The sequence below is a fragment of the Nyctereutes procyonoides genome, unplaced genomic scaffold (genome assembly GCF_905146905.1).
Source record: "Nyctereutes procyonoides isolate TBG_1078 unplaced genomic scaffold, NYPRO_anot_genome, whole genome shotgun sequence".
Classification (NCBI taxonomy): Eukaryota; Metazoa; Chordata; class Mammalia; order Carnivora; family Canidae; genus Nyctereutes; species Nyctereutes procyonoides.
The window spans coordinates 3,685,812-3,710,846 of NW_026575155.1; the positions used below are offsets into that span (position 1 = coordinate 3,685,812).

At 37.8% G+C, this 25,035-nt stretch overlaps 1 protein-coding gene across 7 annotated transcripts in view; it reads right to left on the bottom strand.

The window, feature by feature from the left end:
* GRIK1 (glutamate ionotropic receptor kainate type subunit 1) overlaps nt 1-25,035 on the bottom strand; it is a 358,854-nt gene that overhangs the window by 103,847 nt on the left and 229,972 nt on the right. For all 7 annotated transcript variants that reach the window (XM_055313531.1, XM_055313528.1, XM_055313529.1 and 4 more), the window contains one exon: nt 13,453-13,634. In XM_055313531.1, the coding sequence (XP_055169506.1) occupies nt 13,453-13,634 (182 nt within the window). The remainder of the gene's footprint in view (nt 1-13,452; nt 13,635-25,035) is intronic.

Consider the following 25,035-nt stretch of genomic DNA (forward strand, 5'->3'; position numbering starts at 1 on the left):
ATGGTTATGAGGGCCATAGCAAGCTGTTTTCCTTCTGAATAAATGCAATTTTCTGTTTCGTGAGTACTGTAAGGCATGCAAGTGCTCTTTTTTGTGACTATGTTTTGAGTGCTAGCGAGTTTAGGGTGAAAATTGTGAGTTCTTCTTTAGCAGTAGATAGGAACACAAGGTGTATATTCTGTGTGCCAATGCCATTCATCTTTGTTTTCCTTATCTAATTTCCCCCTTCATTCCAACTCCTCTCCATTTAAAAGCAAAGTATATATCACTTTGTTTCAAATGTATTTTCTAGGCTGATTTAACTTCTTATGTAATAAATATATAGCACATAATAAGTAATCATGGTTGGGACAAGCTGAAAGATTTTTTTTTCTCATAAAGAGGAATGAACTATTCAGATCTGATGCAGATGGTTTGGGTTAGAGTGACAAAAAAAGGCCCTCAACAAAATATTATTCATAGTTAATCATACTCTATGTCCCTGAAGAATCAATTATAAGAACTCAAAAAAGACTGTGATGGTTAATTTTTTTGTGTCAACTTGGCCAGGCCAATGCGTGCCCAGATTAAACATTTTTTTCTGGGTGTGTCTGTGAGGGTGTTTCCAGATCAGAGAAACTTTTGAGTTGGTGACTCAGACCCAGCAAAGCAAATGACCCTCTCAGTGTGGTGACACCATCCAATCCACTCAGACCCCAAATGAAGCAGAAAGGCAGAGGAAGGAGTAACGCATCCTTTTTCTTCCTGCCTGACTGCCTGAGCTAGAACTTTGCTTTTCCCCTGCCCTTGGACTAAGATTTTCACCACTGGCTCTTCTGGTTTGCAGGTCTCCAGACTTAAATAGGAATTATACCACACTTTCCTGAGTCTCCAGTTTTTGGAGGGCAGATTGTGAGCCTTCTCAGTGTCTATAGTCATGTGAACAAATTCCTCATATTATATCTTTTCACATCTATCTCCTATTGGTTCTGTTTCTCTGGAGAACCCTAACACAGAGAACAGTACTAAAAAACTCAAAGTCTTGATACTTTGCATATGATATTCTATGCAATCTAGAAAACACAACCCTAAACCAGCAAGAGGAAGGGTGGTTGATACCTATTTGAAGGGTTTCTCTGGATTATACTATGATGGAAGTGCCACATGACTATTCTGTTGTTTCAGTGACTTGAAAATAATTACAAATTTCTTCCTTTTGTAGTTAAAATGAATCATCAGAAGGTAGAATTAAACTCATGGACAGTTGATTCTCAAAAGGACAGTTCTGATGGTCCCACTGTTATCATTATACCTTGAAAAATAGTTATTGCTCATTAATAATGATGGCCCCAACTCAGCCCATGTGCTCTCTGGAGCTTTTATAAAGAATGCTCATGACCTTCCTCAACAGCATTGACTTTCCTTGGTTCAGTCTTATTCTTGGCAAAGATTATCTCTTGGATTTAGATGGGTTATCACATACAACCTGAGCAACACAAAGATCATATTTTTAGTTTGCCTTGAGACCCCTCATTCAAGTCCAGTTGAAGATGAGCAAGATAATTTGTGGGTTCTAAATTCTACAGTTGGTGACACAGTTGGCCTACAAGATACCTGGAAAGTCTCTGGGTTAAAGTCTTCCAACAACATGTCCTGGTATCTCAAGAAGCCTACATCATATTTTAACTTGATCACTTTTCAGAAGGTGATGCAATGTTGTGGAGGTAGTAACAAAGAAATTCTCTGCAAATCTTCAGCTAAGGCTGAGCCATATGTCACAAATAATTGACATGCACTGCCATCATAGTAGCAGAAACTTAAAATAGAACCTGGAGTGCTCCTGAGCAATTCTGAGGTATTCTTGTAATATTTATAAAGGTTTTTATTACTGCTTCTTTTCATTGAAAAATAGGTGTCTTAGAAGTTTATATTGACTAACCTAAAGTGTATTGCTCCATTTATAGCCTTCTCAATATCAAGATAAATTCTCAACCATCAGACATGGTTTTTAGTCAATAATTTCAAGTGAACAACTTCCAAATGTATGACATGCAATGTGGCTAAAATAATGGTTTTATTTTAAGGTAGAAATACATTATTTCAGCACAAGGATAATCTTCAGGAAATCAGTTGAATGATATCAAGTTTCAGAGCAGTGATTTTTAAGAAGAAGGTTTGAGTGCTAGGGTATAGCTCTTTCTCACCTGCCGACTGTGGTACTGTAGGCTCCATCTACACTATCCTTTGAGAAGGATACTTCTATGACAACACACTTTTTCATGCTGACTGTCAGTAGTACAAGCGAGGTATAAGTTGGCCTTGAGATCATTTTTTATTGTTGTATAAACAAAAAAGCTCATGCCAAATTAAATGATCATAACCTATATCTATAAAACAGTGGAACACATAGGAAATAGCATTGGGTACCTACTAATGTACAGAACTCCTTATGGAGTAGCTGAAGAATGGTCCCATAAAAAGATGTCCATATTGTAATTTCTAGAATCTATTAAAATGTTACTTTACATGTGAAAAAAGAACTTTGCAGATGTGATTAAATTAAGGATTTTAATTTGGGGGGATTGCTCTGTGTGTGTGGAGGATTATCTTAGTTTATTCAAGTGGGCCCAATATAATCACAAGAATCCTTGTAAGATGGAAGCAGAGGGTCAGAAGGCAGAGAAGGTGATGTGAAAATAGAAGCAGGGGGAGGGGGACGCAACTGATGTGGGGCTACAAGCCAAGGAATGAGGACAGCCGTTAGCAGCTAGAAAAGGAATTGGATTCTTCTCTAAGCCCTTCAAAAGGAATGCAACCCTGGCAAACCTTGACTTCAGACTTGGGATAACTATAAGCAAATAAATTTGTATTGTTTTAAGCTACCACATTAGTGAAAATTTGTTACAGCAGCAGTAGGAAACCAATGCACTTCATTTGCTCATCTTTCTGTGATCATGGTGCCTCAGACTTCAGAACGTTAAGAGCAAGTACATGTGTCAAGGGGGAAAATGTTTGAAGCTGAAAACTTTCTAAATTTTTCTGTCTCCCTCCATTCACATACATATGCTAACTATGTGCCTGTGCACGGATATAAGCCACCCACAAAGAAAATCTAGGGCTTTTCCTTCCACTGGAAGATGGTGCTATGCCATTGACAAACCCAGGCTACTTTCCTCCTGCCTCCAAGAGAAATTAGAGAAAAGCAAAGAATGTTCCACAAAGTGTTAGTGAATGAAATTGTCATACTATTTGGGAGTATCTTTCAGTCTTAATTTCTTTTAAGCTTTTCCTCTAGAAGTATGGTCAGGAGGAGAAGGGAAGCTGATGCTAATAGATATCAATAAATGGACGGAAAGCCAATGAGGTTTAGTTTCGCTTCAGGAGATAATCCTACTAGAAGAGCCAGATGGCACCACTCAGGTGCACAACAGAAGAGATTATGATATTCCAGGGATGCGGACTGCTGACAACAGAGCAGGAGAAAAGATTTCCCCTGGCAGAATGAAAGAGACAACCTGATCAAAAGGAGGGAGTGAAGATTTTGGAGGATTACATGAACCTAAAGAATAAACTCTCTGCAACATCCAGGGAACACTGGTGGAGAAATGATGTGTAAAAAAGAACACAATGGAAGAAAAGTTTGAACAGCAGAATACAGAACAAGTCTAGACAAAGTACTAAACAAATTTGGAAAGTTAACAGAAAATAAATATGTTGAATACATTGTAGCCTTTTTGTAATAAGCTACTTTCATGATGGTGGTAATAAAAACTACACCTCCAATTACCCTAAAAATAACTTTTTGAAGGAGAGATGGGCATGCAGCCATTAAATAGTGGTCTTGCTGGTTCATGAGTATCTGTAGATTAGTGAAGTCATCGTGAGTCTGGGTCCTGTTCGTCAGCTTTTTTGGCTTTTTGGTTTTTCAATTTATTTAATAACTATCCAATTTAGTAACTATTCATATGAGTTTTTCTTAATGTATTAGCATCTCCAAAGAACTTTTAAAAAACACTGTTGTCTGTACCCTATCTCTAAGTATTCTGATTTATTTGGTCTGGGACATATTTTAGGCATTGGTATCTGTTTAAAGCTCTCCAGGTAATACCCACATACAGGCAGACCTGATAATCACTGATAATTACCTCTTGATATTAACCAGACTTATATTTTTAAGCTACACAACAATAATAGTCATAGTGACTGTTTTATGAGTGCTACAACATGCCCACTGCTGTAATAGGTTTTGGTTTTGGTTTAGGTTCTTTTTTTTTCATACTATTGGGGAGAAGGTGTTTTCTTCAATCTATAGATTTAAAAGACAGAGCATAGCTATAGCAGTTGAACCTAGGTTTGATTTCAATCCTGGGCTCTTTGTGCTATATTAACTTATTAATTGATAATAGGAGATATATGTGGCAGGAAAGTCAATAATTTGCACAAAGTTCTTCTGGACTATGAGAACCCAATAAAATAAAAGCATATGGCTGTTTGGTGAGACCAGAGTTAGAACCACAGAAGTTGGAGCTTTATCATAAAGAATGGATCCATCAAACCAAGAAAACTTGATAAGCTGTCCATGAATTTTCGAAAGAGCTTTCTGTCCAAACAGCTAGCCCTAACAGTACAAGGTTGTGCCTTGGATGGTGTCACAGGTTCCATGAGGACCCTCACTCACTCTTCTTCCTTGTGTCAGGATTTCAGACCTACATTGCTATTTTATTACAATATTTCTTTAGATATTAGAATTAACTAGATCCTAATTTTAAATCCCTTTGGTGATGTTTGGGAAGATCTTTTTTTTTTTTAAAGATTTTATTTATTTATTCATGAAAGACACACACACATACACACAGAGAGAGAGAGACACACACACACAAGCAGAGGGAGAAGCAGGCTCCATGCAGGGAGCTTGATGTGGGACTTGATCCTGGGACTCCAGGATCATGCCCTCGGCCAAAGGCAGGCACTAAACCGCTGAGCCACCCAGGCATGGGAAGATCTTTAATCTCTTCAATGGAGTAAACTTTCATCAAGAAAGGACAGTTTGTAAACAAAATATATAAGTTTTTTTTTGTTGTTAAAATGTGCCATAGACATTATAACAGATATTCTTGTATACTCGGTATTGTAATGGCAGTGGGTACAAGGTGTGGAAGGCTTTGTGTGACATGTGAAACAATGCATTCTTTGTATTCAAGGCAATGTGGGCATGGGAATAGGGCACTCAGGAATTTCAAATGAGTGGAGTAAGGTCACATACTTTATTTGGGATGTACAGTCTTTGAGGCTACACGGATGCTGGATAGGGAAAAATGGCAGGTGCTTGTAACATAGTGATCAATTTTTCTAGGGTAGGAGGAAGATGATGATAGAGATGGAGAAAAGGAGGTTGAATCTGAAATATATTCAGAAGGCAGAAGCTATAACATTTGGTGACTCATAAAGAGGAAGGGTGAACCCCCAGGTTTCTAGCTTGAGCAATTGGCTAGTGTTTCTAGTCACCAAGACAGGGGCAAGGGGAGAAAGTGGTTGGCTGGAGGAAAGAAGAGGAGGAAGATGTAGTATGTTAAGTTTGGTGTAGAGATTTCATGACATTGGGCAAGATACGATAGGGACACTTGGGAAGTCAGGCTGAGAGGAGGTGTGGGGACCATTGTTGTGACAAAGCGTAGGAGATAATGCCATGACAGAGTTAACAGTGGGAAGCACTGTATCACTCTCGTAGTTTTGCCCAGGCACAATACCAGCGATGATATTTATGATGGTCATGTCTCACATGTGGGATATTTCATGCATCAGCGTTGGGCTTAATGTCTTAAAGGCATTGTCATATTTAATTTCTCTCAAAACAATGTGAGACATGCACTATGACATTCCCATTTTACAGATGTAGCAAATAATGAATCCCACTAAATGACCTCACCCAATACATTAGAGTTTTTCATTGTATTTTCCTCCCCCTCTACCTTGGCATAATCTTCCACATATACAAAACATCTTATACCTGCTAGCTGAATAAATGGTGAAATACATCTTACAGGGCCACTCTTATGATGGAAAGGATTTGGCTAACAGTTGTGGGGACGGTAGGGTGGGGGAGATTCTTTTGATAAAATCTTGCATTTATGAAGGGTTGAAGCAGCTGTTGTGGTTAACATAGAAAAGTGATTTTTAATCTACTCCAGTCTTCAGGCTTCTTTAGAGAACCTGATAGAAGCTATGGATCCTTTCTCCTGAAAAAAGCACACTGAGGGGAACGAGTATCCTTTAAATTTTGAATAAAGCTGAGGTTCACTAATCCTGTTAAAGGTTTAACACATGCTTTGATGTACATGGTCAAATTATTTATATGATTCTTTCTACATTACCCCACTTCTATTGCAAAGATAATTTCTTTTACCACGTATTACAGCCAAATTCTGAGGCATAATATATGATTTTATTACCTCCCAATTCAGACAGAAACAAATCTATATCCTCTTCCAAATCTACTCTTTGGAAGTTTTTGCAGGTATGCAAACAGGCATCCTATACACTAAAAGTATGGACAAATTGCAAATCCCTTCACTACATCGTGAGTTATCCACAGTGGTCAATCAATTCTTGTGTGTATTAAGTAACATACTCATATCTATGAACCGCTCCTTACAACCAAAACTAATTCTATGCTCAGGAAATGTAAATAGATTTTCATATCAGCCTCAGAGAAACAATTAGGATGAGAATATGCTGCCAAAATAATTATATAATATACTACAAATGATCATCAGTTAGAATAAATTGAGAGTTATCATCATTACATTCTCAGGATTTAGCCAAAGTAATAAATTTCCCATCAATTAACTGTCTCAAAAACTACCAAAGGACTCTAGGAACTTAAAAAATGAACTGCTTAATTTTTTCCCCATTTCTTTGAAAGCCTACTAAGTACAAGGCAATGTGCAAATCCCTTATGTTTAAACACTGGGAAGAGGATCTTGATCACTTGTATGCATGGAAGCTCAGAGCAGAAGAGAGCCTTAGCAAGATTAGGAGCCAACAATCCTCTTTTACAGAAGTGATGGGGTTGAAGAAGAATCAACAGACTTGCTCAAAGTAGCATATTTAAGGGATATAAGCAACTCAGGTCATAGGCATGTTAAGCCCTGGCTTGAAATCCAGCTTTGCTCTTGGGTAGATGACCTGAAACTTCATTTGTCCCATCTGTAACATGGGACATTTTGAAAAGATATGAAGATATCCACGTCAAGTGCACAGAGCATTCTAGAGCATAGTGAGTGACTAATGAATAGCAATTATTTTATTCTATTAGGGCAAGAGCAGATCTTGCAACTCGACCTACCAACCTTCAGTCTAAGACTCTAGTCGCAGTCCCTTTCTGCTATAAAAATGAGTTTCTCTGTCTTTCACCCATCTGTAGACATTGGATAGCTACATTCTATGACTTTTATTTTCAAGATCTTTTGCTCAAGAGGGCAGGGACTTATTTTTTCCTTGTGCTTTTTGCTGTTGTATCTTTCTCGCCTTCAGTCAGTGCTCAACAAACGTGTGTCAAGTGAAAGTGAATTTTTCTACTGTGTTTCTACCACATTCTCTCCTTGGTTTCAACATGATCAACATTTCTTGAGAACTTATGTAAACTAGGCAAATGACTAAATGTTGGAGAATAGAATGAAACAACTGCATTAAAGAAATATAACACTTAACTAATGTGTTCCATGTTCTATTGTGAGGAGAATCAGTTGGCATCTTGGTGTACATAAGAGTAGCAGATTAGGATTTTTTTTTCCTTTCTAAATCTGAGATAAGTTATGAATCCCAGCCTAGGCATTGCTGGCTCTGTGACCTTGGGCAATTTACAAAATCCCTCTGAGCTCTGTCAGTTTCTTGTATACAGAATTTTCTCCTAAAAAATTAAATGAGTGGTACATTTTATCTGCTTAGCACAGTGCCTGGCACACAGGAAGTTCCATGAAAAGTAGCTCTTGAGGTCTTTGGCCTATTTTGTGTATTATGATTAGAAATGAGAGAGTTGCATATCTGACTTAGTAGGTGTGGGTTCCAAACACAGGTTTGCAACCTCTTGGCAAATCGCAGCTGTACTGCTTGACTGACAATTTTCTGTGTGAGAGATGAAGACCGGCAGTGCTTCTGTCCTCCTGTAGAAACATGAAACGAACCCCTTCTAACCACTTCTGCTTGTCCCGGTCCCAGGCAATAGGCACAACTTCCATGAGGGAAGAATCAATGCATAAAATTATTTGATTAATCTGCATTGCCACTGCACTGCCTAGTAGAGGGAAGCCAGGCATTAAAAAAATACATTTTCTCCCTGGCCTTGTTTTTATGCTAATTGACAGAAAGGAAAAAAATAAAATAAAAACAACACAACAGTGCACAAATGTTGACAGGAGAAAATGTGATATAATTCCACAAAATATTTTGGTACTAAAATGTTTTATGGAGACTAATGGCTCAATTATAGCTTAATACTCATTACTACAAGTGTTGTGAGGGGAAAAAAAGTCTCTCTTCTAATGCACTTGTTCATGTAAACAAGACAGCAGGTTTCCTGAGTCAGAAAAAGTGTGTTCACGCTCAGTATGGCCGCTCTCCAGCTCAGGGAATTGGCCCAGCCCTGATGCAGCTTCCCTGCTGGATGGAGCATCACATTGTTCCCTCCCTTTCTATCAGGGAAGCATTAGGATTCCGGCTACTGTGCTTGAAATTGTGACTTGCTTTCTCAATCCTATTACAGGATTTGAAAGTGACTATGCATTTCTCTGAAGAGTCAAATTTATTTTCAGGAAGTGAAGTCATAGGCTGAACTGTGTTACAGTTCTTAATAATACAGGATTTCAGGGGTTGAATAAAACCCTCCTTGGAGGAAACTGAGGCATAGAAGAGTGACTTGTTCAAAAGTGCTTGGCACAGTTGAGAGTATAGCACACTGAGTCAGGTGGAAGGGAGGCAATTTTGGAGATTGCTTTTATCAAGAGCTTCTAGAACAGATTTTGGATCATTCATTCATCCATTTCCTTTACTTATTCAACAGAGCAGAATTGAATGCTATGTTTCAAGTAATGTACATGCTTGGGATTTGGGAGAACAAGACAAAGGAGGTTTCTATGCTCTTGGGGGTTATAGTATTGTAGGGAATATGGGCAACAAATGAGTCAATGCCTGGATGTTTGTGTTAAGAGCATACTCAGTGCATGATAGATAAAATTATTACTATCTCTGAGCTTTAATTTTTGTGTGCAAAAGATGGATAATACCAATTATACCAAGAGTTATTGTGTAGATTAAAGGAGATGATTGTTTATTACCCAGCATGGCATGCCAGTGCAGAGTCTTCTTACTTTGTTCCTTGTCTTTAAAATCGCCTCCCACCAGCCACTACCTTCGTAGAATCACACTCAGTAGGAGGGAACAAGGGTGCAGGTAGGGTGAGCACTGAAGAGTCAGTAGGAAGAGAGTGGGACTTGTGGGAAGTGAAAATGAGGAGGTGCAGAAGACTGGGGGTGTCTACACTGAAAACAGGCTGAGAGACAGGAGCACCCTTGTGGACCAGCAGGATGCTAGCTGGGAGGTGACAGATGGATAGGAAGAGAAGATGACACCAAATGATGGGATGAGTCCCATGTGTGTGCTGTTAGTTGTTGGGGACACTCTCAGACTACAGAAATTCACAGAAACAGTTCATTCATATGAAAGCCCTATTCTTCTGTACCCTAATCAAATCTTGACATTTGAATTTCTAACTAATTTTTAGGAAATAACTTTTCAGATTCTCATCATATAGCACTTGTCCAATATGAATAGAAATAATTACTTTGCTGGAGTGATTAGAATGCTCAAGAATAACTATAGACTTTTCCCCAATTTTTACTTTTAGATAAATGTCAGACATCTTCTTTAAAGTGCATTTGATTTCTTTTTTTTTTCTGAAGAATCATTAAAAAGTAGTAAAATATGATGAAGGTGCAGAGAAATGCTTGAAAATAATGGGAAATGTGCTTGAGAAGGAAGCCAAGTTGACCTGGTAGAGAAAATTTTGTCAGCAACGATTTGGTCACCAAAAAAGTAGGAGCTCTTCCTATTAATTTCATCTAAAAGAGACCAGCAGCAAGTGGTTGTGTTTTTCCCATATGTTTCTGGAAGCCTTTGAAATGGAATGGCTTACCATTTTCTGAATGGGGGCCCTTCATGATAAAAGAGGCACATAGGCTCTGAGAATAGGTGTTCTGGAGACCATGTGGCAGCCTGGTTACTCAGAGAGAGTGATCTCATTGGGGCATTTACCTATCTGAGCTTTAGTTTTTTCAACTCTGGACTGAGAATATCAAATTTACTCCAGGGATTATTTGAGGCTGCATGAGACAGTATATAGGATGCCAGGCACCACAGTTGGCACCTCAGTAGAAGAGGTAGGAAGAGATTGGTTGAATGGTCACCAGAATTAGGACCTGGAACTCCTGCACTCTCCAGCTTCCCTAGAGACACTCCTGGTAGACAGATACAAGGAAGGTCTCTATCTTTGTTTCTGCATGTTGTTGCCCAAAGCCAAAGGATGAAGTCAAACTGGATCACATAGAGCACTTGGGCCTCATTTTGACTAGAATAGAAAGCCCCGAGGTCTTCAATATCACTTTCCAACCACACAGCTTTTTGGAGGTCCACAAAAAAACCCATAAAGCCAACGTAGATTATCTGCTGTGATTTCACAGAGTGACTGTATTTTCATATGCAGCAAAGTAGGGGTTTTATGCTGGAACCTTCTAAAAAGGCTTTCCCCCCTTCCCAACATTTGCAGCTCATTAATCTTCAACAAAAAATGGATGAATGTTCTTTTTAGTGGCTTCCCCCAATGTCTTACAGCAATCTTACCACTCACATGAAAAGGCAAAGTAAGCAAGGTAAAACACAATATGGCACAGGATGGAGGCAAAAGGATTTGCATCAATGGCTGGAACAAAGCTGAACTAATCCCACTCCCCCTGGGGTAACCAGGCTGACATTTCTTGGGAGTGCTTCACTTAGAGGGGTTTTTGTTTGTTTGGTTGGTTTGGTTTTTTTGGCTTGTTGTTTAAAAAAAAAATCAGTCTTTGAATGATGCAATCTTTATGCTCTCAGGAAAGAGCCACTTGCATCAAAGGAACATCATATCCATATTTATTGAAATAGAGGAGAAACCCTAGCAGCTCTTTCCCAGGATTACCCATTCTAAGCCTGTGCTTTGGAAAAGAGGTAGCCAGTTATGTGAGCCAAATGGATCTCTCACCAAGAGAAGCCTCCTCATCAGCAAATCATTCTCTTAAATGTAACAGAAGTCCCCAGTCACTGTTATAACAGGCTCGTGGGAAGAGATGCTTCTTTGCATTTTGAGGGCTTCACATAAAATCTGGGTGTTTTTCTCAGTTCTGGTTCACACTCCATTACACACTTTAATGAACTGTATTGAAATTCTCAAATGAAGTCTTAAGATAAAGTCCTGCTGATTGTATTTATTTACCTTTAAAGTAAGCTGTTGACATCACTGCAACATGCTTGCTTTCTTTACTGAGAGATCATTATAATTATAATATCTAAAGATTTGTTAATGCAACTCAAGTCTAGAAGGAGGTAACATAAATTCTCCACCTAAGTGGAGAAGCAACATTTCATAGTGGAGAAGGTGCAGGATGCTATAGAGGAGGCTGAGTTCCAGCTCCTGGCCCCTCTTAAGTGAGAGGATTAGGCTTAAGGTTATCTAAGATTCTTTTTTTTTTCAGAATTTATTTATTTATTCATGAGAAACACAAAGAGAGGTGGAGACACAGAGGGAGAAGAAGGCTCCCTGTAGGGAGCCCGATGTGGGACTCGATCCCAGAACAGAAGGCAGAAGCTCAACTGCTGAGCCACCCAGGCGTCCCCCCCTTTTTTTAAAGTAGGCTCCATGCCCCATGTGGGGGCTTGAACTCACAACCCTGAAATCAAGACCTGAGCTGAGATCAAGAGTCAGACACTTAAGCAACTGAGCCGCCCAGGTGCCCCCCCCCCACCAAGATTGTTTTCAACTGTAGCTTTAAATATGTTCTATAACTTGAAATAGATTTTTAGTATAATCATTCAGGGGATAATAGAAACCTCTAGTCAACTTTCTTGATTGTCTACTTCCAGTGGAATTAAAAACTCAACTCTGAACTCAACGTTTTCAGGGAGGTACCCTTCGAGTATGAGATCCAGCACCAGAGAGTCAGGTGGGATGGCTGCTACAAGAGCTCTTCCACATGATTCGGAAATCCGCAGCTGTGTATTTGTGCAGACGGGTTGGTCTACTTATGAGATTAGTGTCCATTGCCAGTCAACCACATAGCACATGCCAAGCCTTTTAAACTAGATAGTACAATAACATTTTGTGTCATTTCAGATAAGAGCATTGCCTTATGCCACAATAACCACTTAAATTAAATACAAAGAGACACCCACTGAGCCCACGTAAATATAGCCTGGCTATTTTCCCCCAAATTCCTCCAAATTCTTCCTTTGATCTTTATTAATGCTTCTATTATAATCATCTTGCTAGCCTTTTCCATTGTCTTTGTCTATGCCAAAGTTTCTCAACCTCAGCACTATTGGCATTTTAGGGTACACAGTTCTTTGTTATGAGGGATGTTCTGTGCATTATAGAATGTTTTGTAGTGTCCCTGGCCTCTAATTATGAGTTGCCAGGAGAGTGCCACTGTCTCCAGTACGACAACCAAAAATGTCTCCAGACATGGCCAAAAGTCCTCAAGGGTACAAAATCACTTGGGGTTAACCACTAGTCTTTGTATCATCTTTTTTTAATTCTGATTTTTCTTTTGTGGGCATAAGACCAGTGCTATATCCTGAAGTGCTCAGAAATGATTATCCTGTTGTTATCATTCCTAACATTACTAACATCTTTCATTTATATACGATTTCACAATTTATCAAGTGTTTTCACCCACATTATTCATCAAGATTAATGCAAGGCAGCTCATTGTCTGTGACAAGTCAGAAAAAAGAAGCATCTTTTCTTTGATTGTCCCTGTGCCCTCTTCTCACTATACTTAGAATTTTGCTTGTTTGACAAAAGAGGTCTTGCCGTGAGGAAGGTGCATTTAGGACAAGTCAGGCTTTATGTAAATGAAATCTGCTGGGTCTTTTCAAGATATAAAAGAAAAGATGCTTAATCACCTTGAAATGTCATCCTTCTCTGTTGACAGGATCTACAGACTCTGAATACCTAGACCTCAACATCTACAACAATATACAACAGGTGGCTTCTTTGAACTCCCGGAGCCCTATGGCCCTTTAAAAGGATTCTGAAAGCTGCAATCCTCAGCCTAAACAGGACTGCTGCAGTTTTATCATGCTGCACTAGGTGAAACCAGATGGGATTTTTGAGAAAGAGAAATGAGCAAATCTCCCCCTCCCACTTCACTTCCTCCCCGCACCTCTTACCTGCTTAAGGATTTCAGCAGCTGTTCCATGTGAACAATCAAATATCACATAGAACTCCTTGCCCTTCTTCATCTCCTTGAGTAAAGGCTTGGCATCTTTATTCCCAGAGGGCAGCTGGCGGATTTTGATTTTAATGTTATATCTGGAGGGAGCTTTGATGAGCTCTTGCAGACGAATGAGACCTAGAAAATGACATCCCATCATGCAACAGACTGTTCTGTCTAAAGAGGATTTGTTTATTGCCATTTACAGTCAAACTCAGATCATTCCCAAAATGTATCAAGTGGCCACCTTCTGAAAGGTTACACTATTGACTTCTCATTTGTCATTTCCCTTTCTGTGGTAGATTATACTGTATTTTGTGGGTATGTGTAGTTGGAAACACAATTTTCCTAAGCGAATTTTGAATTTAGTTAAATGCATTTGTCCTCTCTAGCTTTTGGCCAATGGCACAAATCTTTAACGAACCAAGTCTGTAACTGTAAAACTTTTATAGACAAAAGTTGCTGGAAGTTTCCAAAGGTGTTCAATGGAATGGACAAAGCTTTTGTAAACAACAACAAAAACAAAAAACAAAAAACAAAAAAACAGACAACAGAAGACTAGAATTTCTTGGGTCTATAAACCTCTGTAAGCCTTTCATCAAGTATTTATGTATAGCATACTGCTTACCAGCTAATTAGCTGGGCTTTCTATATAATTTTCCAGTTCCTACCATATAAACCATTTAGAAATGGCTCATCACTTTCTCTTTCTAATATGATTGAACAATGAATTGAAAAATCCTTTCTTAATTAAAAAAAGACCATAGAGTTTTTAGAGATTATGATAATAAAAGCAGAAACAAAATTCCTTTAAAATCCACCATTGATAATTGTAGGAAAGTGTATAGACCCAACTAACTTGACAGAGAATGTTTGATTCACCATAAGTGTGAATCTACTGAGCTGCATCATTCTTTAATTGACATACTTTACTGGGGCAAGACAAACATCTGTATAAAGCCTGTCTTATTTCCCCTAACATTAACTTGTGATTGCTACAATGCATGATGTTGGCTCTCACTCAAGGACTCTCATCACATTGGAAAATTGAACTTTTAAAAAAATTACACCATTCTGTATCTTTAGGATTTGTCAACTTCAAGTAATCAATAGGAAATATGAAGCTTTATCAGTATTCAGATGGAAATTTTGGTATGCACTGTTACAGATGCCAGCTACCTCTGGCCTTGATACATGTCTTTCATTTTCTTGTTTTATTTAGTTATCTATCCCTTCACCCAGCCACATTTTTTTGTGGCTCAGATGTTAAAAGATTCCTCTAACATCTTGGATAGGTTGCATTCTGAAGTACATAGAATAACTTTATAATTAAGCTGCTCTTCAGAGTCAAAAGGATGCAAGCAATTGGAGGGTAGTAGTGGTTAGGATCTGTAGAACCATGACAAGATTTATCGCTCATTATTTTTTAAAAAAGTGTTTTTTTTTTTTACATAATAATTGAAATTGTTAGAATGAAAGCCTTTCTGGACTCTTGGTTTTCTTTTCTTTTTTTTTTTTTTTTCAAAGTAATCATTGTGGTTGAAGACTCCCAAATACCGGTAATGAGCTACTTATCCTCTTCATTCCTAGGATCACTAGTACTGAGCCACTGATGACTACTAAAAATGGAAGAAAATAGCACATGGGCTTGCATATTTGTTAATCCTCTGATATAATCCTGTGAAGTAAGCATTATTATCTTTGTTATTTCCAACAAGGAAACAGAGGCTCAGAGCAGTTACATAACTTGTCAGAATAACAAAGGTAGTAGGAGCCCATGAGTTCCAATTGTTGCCTGTGAGTCCAGCACTCAATCTTTCTACTTCACAGTTCAGGATTACAACAGATTGCTGGTGCTGAGGGAACACATATAGCTTTGAATTATTTGATGAAATGGGAAAAAAATAGAAACAGGGACCCACTCCCCTTTCTTTTTTACTCCTGGCTACTTGCATCTCTTTTGCATTTTTTTCTATTGCTTTCCTGCTTTGCAATTGCATAGTTGCTATTTTTTTTTTTTATACTTGAGCATGACTGCAAAGGGGAACCATGTGGCCTTCAAATAAAATGAGAAAACCATTTAAAAAGTGCATTTCATGTGCTGCAACAAACTGATCTTTTGTTTTTTTTGTTGAATGAAATGTGGATCATGAAGTGTATCTTCCTATCAGGATGACTTACCCATGTTAATGGTATTAATGATACTTGAAAGTTGAATACATTTTCTCATTTCATTCATTAATTTTTATGGGAAAACATTTCCAGGATGCTCATTATATTCCAAAACCCATGCTAAACCCAGGCCATGGGACATGAACCCATCTTGCTTTAAGGAAGGGGCTTCAGGTGTTCCTCCATGGCTAGAAACATGATAAACAATGTACTGGTAATTATAAGATAAGTATTACAGTACATTAGTAACAACTTGCAGCCTTGTTTTCCAAGTTTATGTTGATAAGCTCAGTGTAGTCCACTAATTATTTCAGGTGTTTTCATTACATGAAATCTACCACGTGTCAGAGATGACTTAATCTATTTAAGTGTTGAACTGCTAGCAGAACTTGTAAATTTACAGTAATTCAGAATTAGTAAGGAAAACAGTTCACCAGTGTTTGGTTTTATATTTTTATATTGAGGTCCCCAGGTTGGAGAAAAGTGGTATAAAAAGCAAAATTTAAAAAAAAGGCCCATAAAGGATTTCATTCAATCAACTCTTGTTGATGAGCATCAATTTCTACTCAATTTTTACAAATTACAAGCTGAGGCGGTTGGAGGCTGATAGAGCAACATGCTTGAGACCCTAAGGTCTTGGTAAGTCTATTATGTGACAGGTCCAGATCTTGAAGCTAGGTCTACCTTCCGACTCCCAATCTCAGACTCTTTTTACCAAATTGGTGGGCCCTCTTGACTTTTAAATTTTAGGTAAACCATCTAACTGGATGAATGAATAACTACTTAGCTATACGAATAAATAACTGGATAAACAAATAGAGAAGGAAAAACTTCGGACTAGCATAAAACATTCAATCTTTAGTTGGCAAATGAGGCCATTAATGACATTTTGCTCTCTTCTCAAAAAAGGTGACCATGCATTTTCACAACTGTTTCCCAAAAGTTATTTTAATACCAATAGAGGAGAAAGGAGAAGAACTCAGTACAAAAGACTGTTTCTAATTGGTCTAAATTTATCTTTTGGATATACTGGCTACTAAGCCCCTAATTTTCTCAGTTTGTCTGCTTGCAGGTGAATTGCCCTAGGAAGAAACTCAGCAGATTTTAAGATTACAGACCAAGTTGTGTGTGTGAGGGGGTGGGGGGTGGTGATGTGGAAAGAACAAGGGTGGAACAGTGAGGTTTACATTTCTTTTCCCAAAGCAATTGTTTGCTTGAGAAAAAAAAAAGGCTTTCTGCCTTCATTAGAAAACATTGTAGAATTTATAATTTAAAAGCCTTCCCCCCACCCATGGGAGAAAAAAAATTAGAGAAAGAGTTCCCTTTCATTTGCATATTGCAGCAATCCATCAATCACTTACAGTTCATTGTAAAGAATAGCTAAAAATTATTTGCTAAGCAAAGGGAAAGGAAATTGATTTAGGCACAACTCCTAACTTTGCTCATGATCACCCTGTATTTGGAAGCAAGCCTCGACATGTGACCCAGTGCTCCCAGGATGGGTCTCCAGCTGCAGAGGAGGGTTAGGGTGCATGCAAATCTGGTGATGTTGGTAGTCTTTCTAGCCCACCATGGTGGAGGCACTTGAAAAATAAAATGTAGTTAAGGAGACAATCAAACCCAACTGAAGGACCTTTTATATAATATTATATATATGAGAGACAGAGAGTGATCAGTGCAGACACAGCAACCTGGATCAGCCTTTTTCTGTGAGAAGAGGCTGTAAGGTGCACCTGCGACTTGCATGAAGGTTGTGCTGGCTCTGAGTCCCTTCCATCCAGGTAAAAAGAGCCCAAAGGCCCATAAGCACCCCACAAGCTCTTGGCCAAAAGCACCCTACGGAGCTCCTTCTGTGCCTGGGAAAGATCCTAGTCACTGGGAAAGCCTCAGTTATTTAGAACAATCTGCAATGAACCCTCTGGCCAGCAAATATCTGCTCCCCTAGACTCTCTCATCTCTGCAGAGCATTTAAAAAAAACTATTATCCTATTTGTATACAGTAGTATGGTATTAGTGTTAAGTTTCCTGTATTTGATAATTGTAGTGTGGTTATAACAAGGAAGGCCCTAGTTCTTAGGAAATACATACTAAATGCATTTAAGGGATAAAAAGGTCATGACGTCTACCACTTACTATCAAATGGTTCAACAACACTATTACTTATTACCACTATTGTTGTTGTAATTGTTTTATATTGAGCAAATCACAGAGCATTAAGACACATGTAGCCAAAGGATAACAACTGCTGAACCTAAATGAAAGGCATACAGGAGTTCATTGTACTTTTCTGGCATCTTTTTTTTTCTAAGTTCACATCTTTCTAAATAAAAAGAGTAAATATGGAGATATAAAAGAACACTGCCTCCTTCCTCCACTACCACCCCCAAGAATGCGATTGGAAACCACATCTGTGGTTTTAAAAGCACTTCAGAGCAAGAGGCTATTTATTTCGCATGAGTTTGAGCTGGGTTCTGCATATGGAGATAACTTTCAAAAATGTCCAAATAGCAATTCTAAACACTAGTTTTGGCCACCTATCCACTCTGTGCACTCAGACATGACACAGAAAAATGTTGATTTGCATGCACAGGGAGTGACTCTGGAAACAGGTGGAGCATATGGAGGAGGAAAAAAAAAGCTGCTATTTCCAGTGAGTGTTTAAAATTTCCCATGCCTTCTCCTTAAATAATAATAAACTTTGCTATTTACATCGCTCCTTTTATGAAGGATGCTACATGCTTTATAAATATCTTAATAACCCTCAGAATATACCTTCAAGGTGAAAAGGTGTCAGTGCTATTTTACAGTGAGGAAAGTGAGACACAGTGAGGTTAATTGTTTAGATCGGCTCTGAAAATCAGTCACAGATGTCAGGGATGGAAGGGATCTTAAAGGTCAAAGCCCTACTTGATGCATGACCCCCCTCCACACAGCTGCTGCTGAACACCTTTTTAGTTGAGAAATTCTCCTCACACTGCAGCCCAGTTCATTTCTGGACAGGTTAGTTATATTTAATGAGTATTAGTTCAAAAGAAAAGTACCTAGGTTTTCTTGAGTCTTAATCCAATTCCCTGTTCATTAAACCACATTAGTGGGGTTGATGCCATAAAAATAATGTAATAAACCATTGGGACCCACAGATAAGATTGTACATTTTAAATATTAATTTCATCTTCATTTGTACTTAGAAACATGTAAAATGGCATTTCACAAACTTGTTGGTATATTAATACACCCAAATCTAATAGGATTCTTAAGGGGATCTATGTACCCTCCAGAGGGAAGGAAAAATCAGAACTGAGAAATGGAAAATGGGTAAGTGAGTGAATTACCTGGGGGAAATACAGCACTTTTAAGTGCAGATCTTCATACATATGATTTTTCAAAAGTGCACCAAAAAAAAAAAAAAAAAAAAAAGCTAGAGACTTCCCAAAAGAAAAAATTGTGTCCCTTGATCAAAGGACCTCAAAGAAGAACCTAGTCAAAATATTTGAGATGAACTGTGTTGCAGTTAGCTCAACCAGGGTATTTTAGTCTTGAATTTTTGCTGATATCAATGGTAGCTAAAAATAATATACCTCCGTGCAATATCTAAAGATTGGTTTCCAAACAGAATTCTGAAAATTTGAATAGGGTTTGGGCAGAGGACTGGAGTGGGTGGATAGGAAGGATAGGAAAGAGTGAAGACAGAGGGAAAAAAAGAGCTATGATTTATTATCTTGTTGCTACTGAGTGCCAAGGACTTCCACCCTCAGCTATTTCAGGTGGAATTGTGGGAGGGCATGTAGCAGAAGTGTTCTGGCTAGCACAAATAGTCATCATAATTCAAAGGGGTGAGTTGTGATTGCTGAAAAGGAAAAGATTTACTTATTGTTTTATTTGGCACTGATTACATACTGAATATCTTTCATTTTGTCTTGGTCATTTATACCAAAATGCTAATTTTCTTCACATTGAAATTTTAAGACTCTGTCAAAATTGGTTTTGGACATTATATTATTTCTGTTTTCTATGGGAAGATAGAGAGAAATGTAATAAACATAATATCTAAGTCACTATTTAAATATGACCATAAGAACAGTTATTTCACTTATTCATAGAGTGGTTGAACATATTAAATGAGTTAATTATACAAAATATTTAAAAGAATGTGTGGCACATAATCAGAACCCAAGAATTTAGGTATTGTGATATTTGTTGTTGTTGTTGTCATTTCTCTTGTGTTTTCTCCTTGAATTTACTGTTTCTTCCAATCACTGTTTCAAATTAACCTTATTTCAACTTAATACTCATTGTAAAGCTTTGAGATAATGTTTCAAGTGATAGTTATCATGGCTCTAATGTGTTGAGAAAAATGACTTAAGGCAACCATAGATGAAAAAAAAAAAAAAAAAAGACCTCTTGAGGACTATGTGTTGTCAACTTGGTGCTAGAGGCATCTGGCCAGAACTCATTTCCTTGATGGCTTTATCTAGTCCCATCTATATGCTGAGGACTTTTGAATTTGTATCTCCAGCTCACACCACATTCTATATATTAGCTGCCTAATATATATTCAAATGAAGCTGACTTCACTTGAATGTAGTAGATATCACAAATTTAAACCCACTATGTTTATGACTGAACAAACTCTTGATATCCTATTCCTCAGGTGATGTTAACTCCTTTGATTAGCTCAGGCTAAAAAGTTTAGACTCACCCTTGACTCCTTTATTTCTCTCTCAACCAGCCTCCACTTCTTCAGGGCATTATGCTAGTTCAACATTCAAAATATTTCTACAAACTAATGATTTTTTACTCCTCTATTACTTACCTTCCTCAGTTGCCTTGATTTCTCTAGAAGCTACCTATTTTTTAAAAGATTTTATTTATTTATTCATGAGAGACACACACAGAGAGAGGTAGAGACACAGGCAGAGGGAGAAGCAGGCTCCATGCAGGGAGCCCAATGTGGGATTCGATCCCGGGACTCCAGGATCACGCCCTGGGCTGAAGGCAGGTGCTAAACCGCTGAGCCACCCAACGATCCCTAGAAGCTACCTATTTTTACCTTTGGCTGCCTGTATTGTATTATCGATAGAAGAGCCAGAATGATCTTTCTTTGATGTAAATCTGATCATGTCACTCCTGAAAACTTTCCAATGGTTTTCCCATTTCATGAAAGGCAGAAGCTCTCCCTATAGTCTATAAAATCCTCCATGATCTATATGGTGCTTTTCTCTGACCTACTTTCCTGTTACCCTTCCCCTCTCACTGATCTCACCACATTGGCCTCTTTGTTATAAATAAAGGTTTATTGGAACACACCGTACTCATTCATTTGCATGTTGCCTATGGCTGTTTTCTTGCTACCTTGGCAGAGTTAAATAGTCGTGATCATATGACCCACAAATCATGAGCTATATACTATTTGGCCCTTTAGAGAAAGTCATTTGCTGGCCCCTGTTCTACAGGAATAGTTGTGGCTACATTTCACCGAGATTGGCCTTGAAAAAGCAGAAACTGCTGACTATCCTCCACACTGCATTTGGTGCTCAGCTTCTCAGCTCTTTTTGATGTGTGCAAAGGGATAGAAGCCAGGCATCCACCAGGGGTCTAATGAAGCAGAGGGATGACCAATGAGCAGCAATTTCTCATTGCCTAGGGTCACCTCTGAATGTGGGAATCAGAGAGAAGTAGGTGACTGATGGGAAGAACATCCAGGCAACAGAGAGAGAGAGAGATGAAGCGGAACAAAACTTCACTCTCCAACAGTTCTCTAGGGTCTTTCCACATTTTCACTTCCAGAGGACAGAATTCTGCTTGCTAGTATTTAGTGAATTGAATTTTGTCCTTAGAGATAAGCAGTGCTCCCTTTGACTTCAATGGGAGTTCTGGGCCATTTGGTCCCCCAGACATCTGTGCTGGCTTCAGGCTATTTAACAAACTCCTAAACAAATCCCAGTAAAGTGTTTTTAATGGGTACTTAATTCTGGTGTGAGGGTGGGTGGTGAGCACACCTAAGTCCTTCCTTTTCCTTCAGGTTTACTAAGTTTTCTCCTTTTATGGCTTGATAATTACTACAACCAAAATCCTGAGTCAAGCAGTATTAAACCCACTCAAAGGCAAAAGATGTCTGCTTTTATTGATCTCAGTTGACCTGTTTACTCTCGTTTACTCTCTGGGTTCCAAATTAATGGCTCAATTGATTATTCATTTACATTTTTAATTTCTTTGTGGGCAAAATAATTTTAACATGAATCATTTCTAACTTAATGGGAAACATACAAACTCATCTGGGATTTTCAACTTTAGCAAGTATTTATTGAGCAACTGGGCTCAGGTGAACTTAATAGGGATGAAAAGCAGATTTCAGTTTCTTATAAAAATTATAGAAATGATAGTTTGAGCTTCCTCCTGTGCAAAATGCCCATCACTTACAGGTGCTCACCTGAAATCAGGTTGGTTAGGACATCAACTTTTGTTATCCTTTTACAAATTATATTTTGTCTAAATACAATTTTAAATCTATGACAGTTATGCTCACACTTTTAGTTCAGTTCTTAAGTCTAAAAGTTTTAATATTATTCACTAATTTGTTCTCCCTTTAGATGCTCCTGCTTTGCTGGAGATGGTAGAGATAGCGAGAAAAATTTGTACTATTGCCTGTACTACATGATGAGAAATAGTAGGACTTTAATTAGGTCATGCAATTCTCTATTTACAAAGGTAAGCAACATGGAAGATCTGACTGTACTTACATTTATAATTGAATGGGAGTGGAATTTGCCAGCCCAAAATGTGTCTCTTTGGCATGGGGATTATTATAAGATGTTTATTATTAAGAAACAGCAGACAGATGAAACTCTGAAATCTGAGTAGATGTTACCTTTTTATAAAAGACATTTACATGTGTAAGGGAAATCTTAATTTGTAAGATGTCTCCCACTGTACCAGGAAGATGGGATGACTCAATCTCTAGAAATTCTACTCCATGGAGGAAGCAGGGACTTAAATATAAATAATAAGCTTACTTTTGTTCACTGTGCTTTTCCTGATAACTTCCCATAACTGACTATATCCCTAACACCTTTTGTCTTTAGCAAAGACAAAATGGCTTTGGCTATTTCAGAGAGCTACTTAGTTTTCTTGGGTGTCTCCCATGCTTACACGTGGTATAAATCTTATTAAACTTTGTTGGCTTTCCTCCTGTTAATCTGCCTCATGTCAATTTAAATGCTTGACTAGCCAAAGATCCTAGAAGGAAGGAAGGAAGGGAAAACTTTTCCAGCCCTACAAATTATAATATTCAATGTCAAGTCTTTTTAAATATGTTTGTGGAATTTGTTTGATTGTATGTTTCTTTCTTCCCAGCAAGCAGATGAAGATTTAAGAATATGACTGCCTATGGCTTATCCTTCCCTGTAGAACTGTTTTGAATATAATATTCATAAGTTTTATATCCAATCACCTAATTCCACTTCTTTCTAAAATGAGATGAGGTATAAGAAAATACATAAATGCATATTTCTAACCAGAATAGTCACTTTTATCTGACAGTTTAAAATGGAACCAGAGTTTAGTGCAAAGTGGAGGAGGCTTACTATTCATCCTCCAAGAAGTAATAAGTACTAGTGTTTGATGAAAAGGACAATGAAAAATGAAATACTATTAAAAATGTAAGTGCTTTGCTTTATTAATTTTCACAGATAATTTTCTCAATCTTATTACCAAATTTGTAGATCAAGGAAGGAGTTAATTTTAATTCTTGGAGAAACAATTCATAGAAAGTAAATAGTATCATTCCTTGCACATATAATTACTAACTACTTCCCTATATGCCATAATTGTGTTAGGTGGCAGATTAGAAAAATAAATAAGATAAAAGCCCAATGTTTAGGAATTCCTAGTCTCCTAGATGTGCGAACTGGTAATTGAAACATGTAATATAATGCTTGAATTCGCAAAGTGCCATTGAACCCTATGGTGGTCTCAGGGAGCTTTAAGGAAGAAGTGATACTTGAGTGTTATCATGTGGAATGAGGCAGTTCACCATCTTAGAGGTTGTGTGGAGGATCATGAATAGTTAAGGGGCAGCTTCAGAAAGGGACATATTTATGGATACATCTCCTCAGGCAAGAGAAACAAAAGCAAAACTAAGCTATTGGGACTACACCAAAATAAAAAACTTCTGTGCAGCAAAGGAAAGCATCACCAAACAACAACAACAACAACAACAAAAACAACCTACTGAATGGGAGAGACATTTGCAAATAAAATATTTGTTTTTGTTTTTTTTTGCAAATAAAATATTTGATAAGGGATCAATATCCAAAATATATGAAGGACTTATACAGCTCAACATCAACCCCCACCCAATAATGAAATTAAAAATGGCATAGGACCTAAATAGACAGTTTTCCAAAGATCTACCAATGGCCAACAGACATGTGAAAAGATGCTCAACATCACTCATCATCAGGGAAATGCAAGTCAAAACCACAATGAGGTATCACCTTATACCACTCATAATGACTAGTATCAAAAAGAGAAAAAAGAATAATTGTTGGTGAAAACGTAGAAAAGAAGGAAACTTCATGCACTGTTGGTGGGAATGTAAATTGGTGCAGCTACTGTAGAAAACAGCATGGAGGTTCCTCAGAAAATTAAAAATAGAAATGCCATATGATTCAACAATTCCACTACTGGGTATTTACCCAAAGAAAATGAAATACTAACTCAAAAAGATATATGTACCCTTATGTTTATTGCAGCATTATTTATAATAGCTAAGATACGGAAACAATTCAAATGTTCATTGATAGATGAATGGATAAAGAAGTTATGGTGTGTGTATAAATAAAAATATATACATATATATATTCCTGTGTGTGTGTGTGTGTGTGTGTGTGTGTGTGTGTAATGGAATATAACACAGCTATAAAAAGAATTAGTTTTGTAATAACTTGCATGGACCTGAAGGCAATTATGCTGAGTGAAATAGGTCAGACAGAGACAAATATTATATGATTTCACTCATATGTGGAAAAACAAAACAAATGAAGAAATGAGCAAACCAAAAGAGAAGAGAAACCCATAAATACAGAGAACAAACTGATGGTTGCCAGACGGAAAGTGGGGCGGGAGGTGGGCAAAATGAGTGAAGGGGAGTGGGAGATACAGGCTTCTGGTTATGGAATGAATAAATTACAGGAATAAAAGGCACAACCTAAGGACTATGGTTAAGGACATTGTAATAGCATTGTGTGGTGACAGATGGTAGCTGTATTTTTGGGGAGCATAGCATAAGGTATAAACTTGTTGAATCACTATGTTGTACACCTGAAACTAGTGTAACATTGTGTGTCAACTCTACTTCAATAAGAGC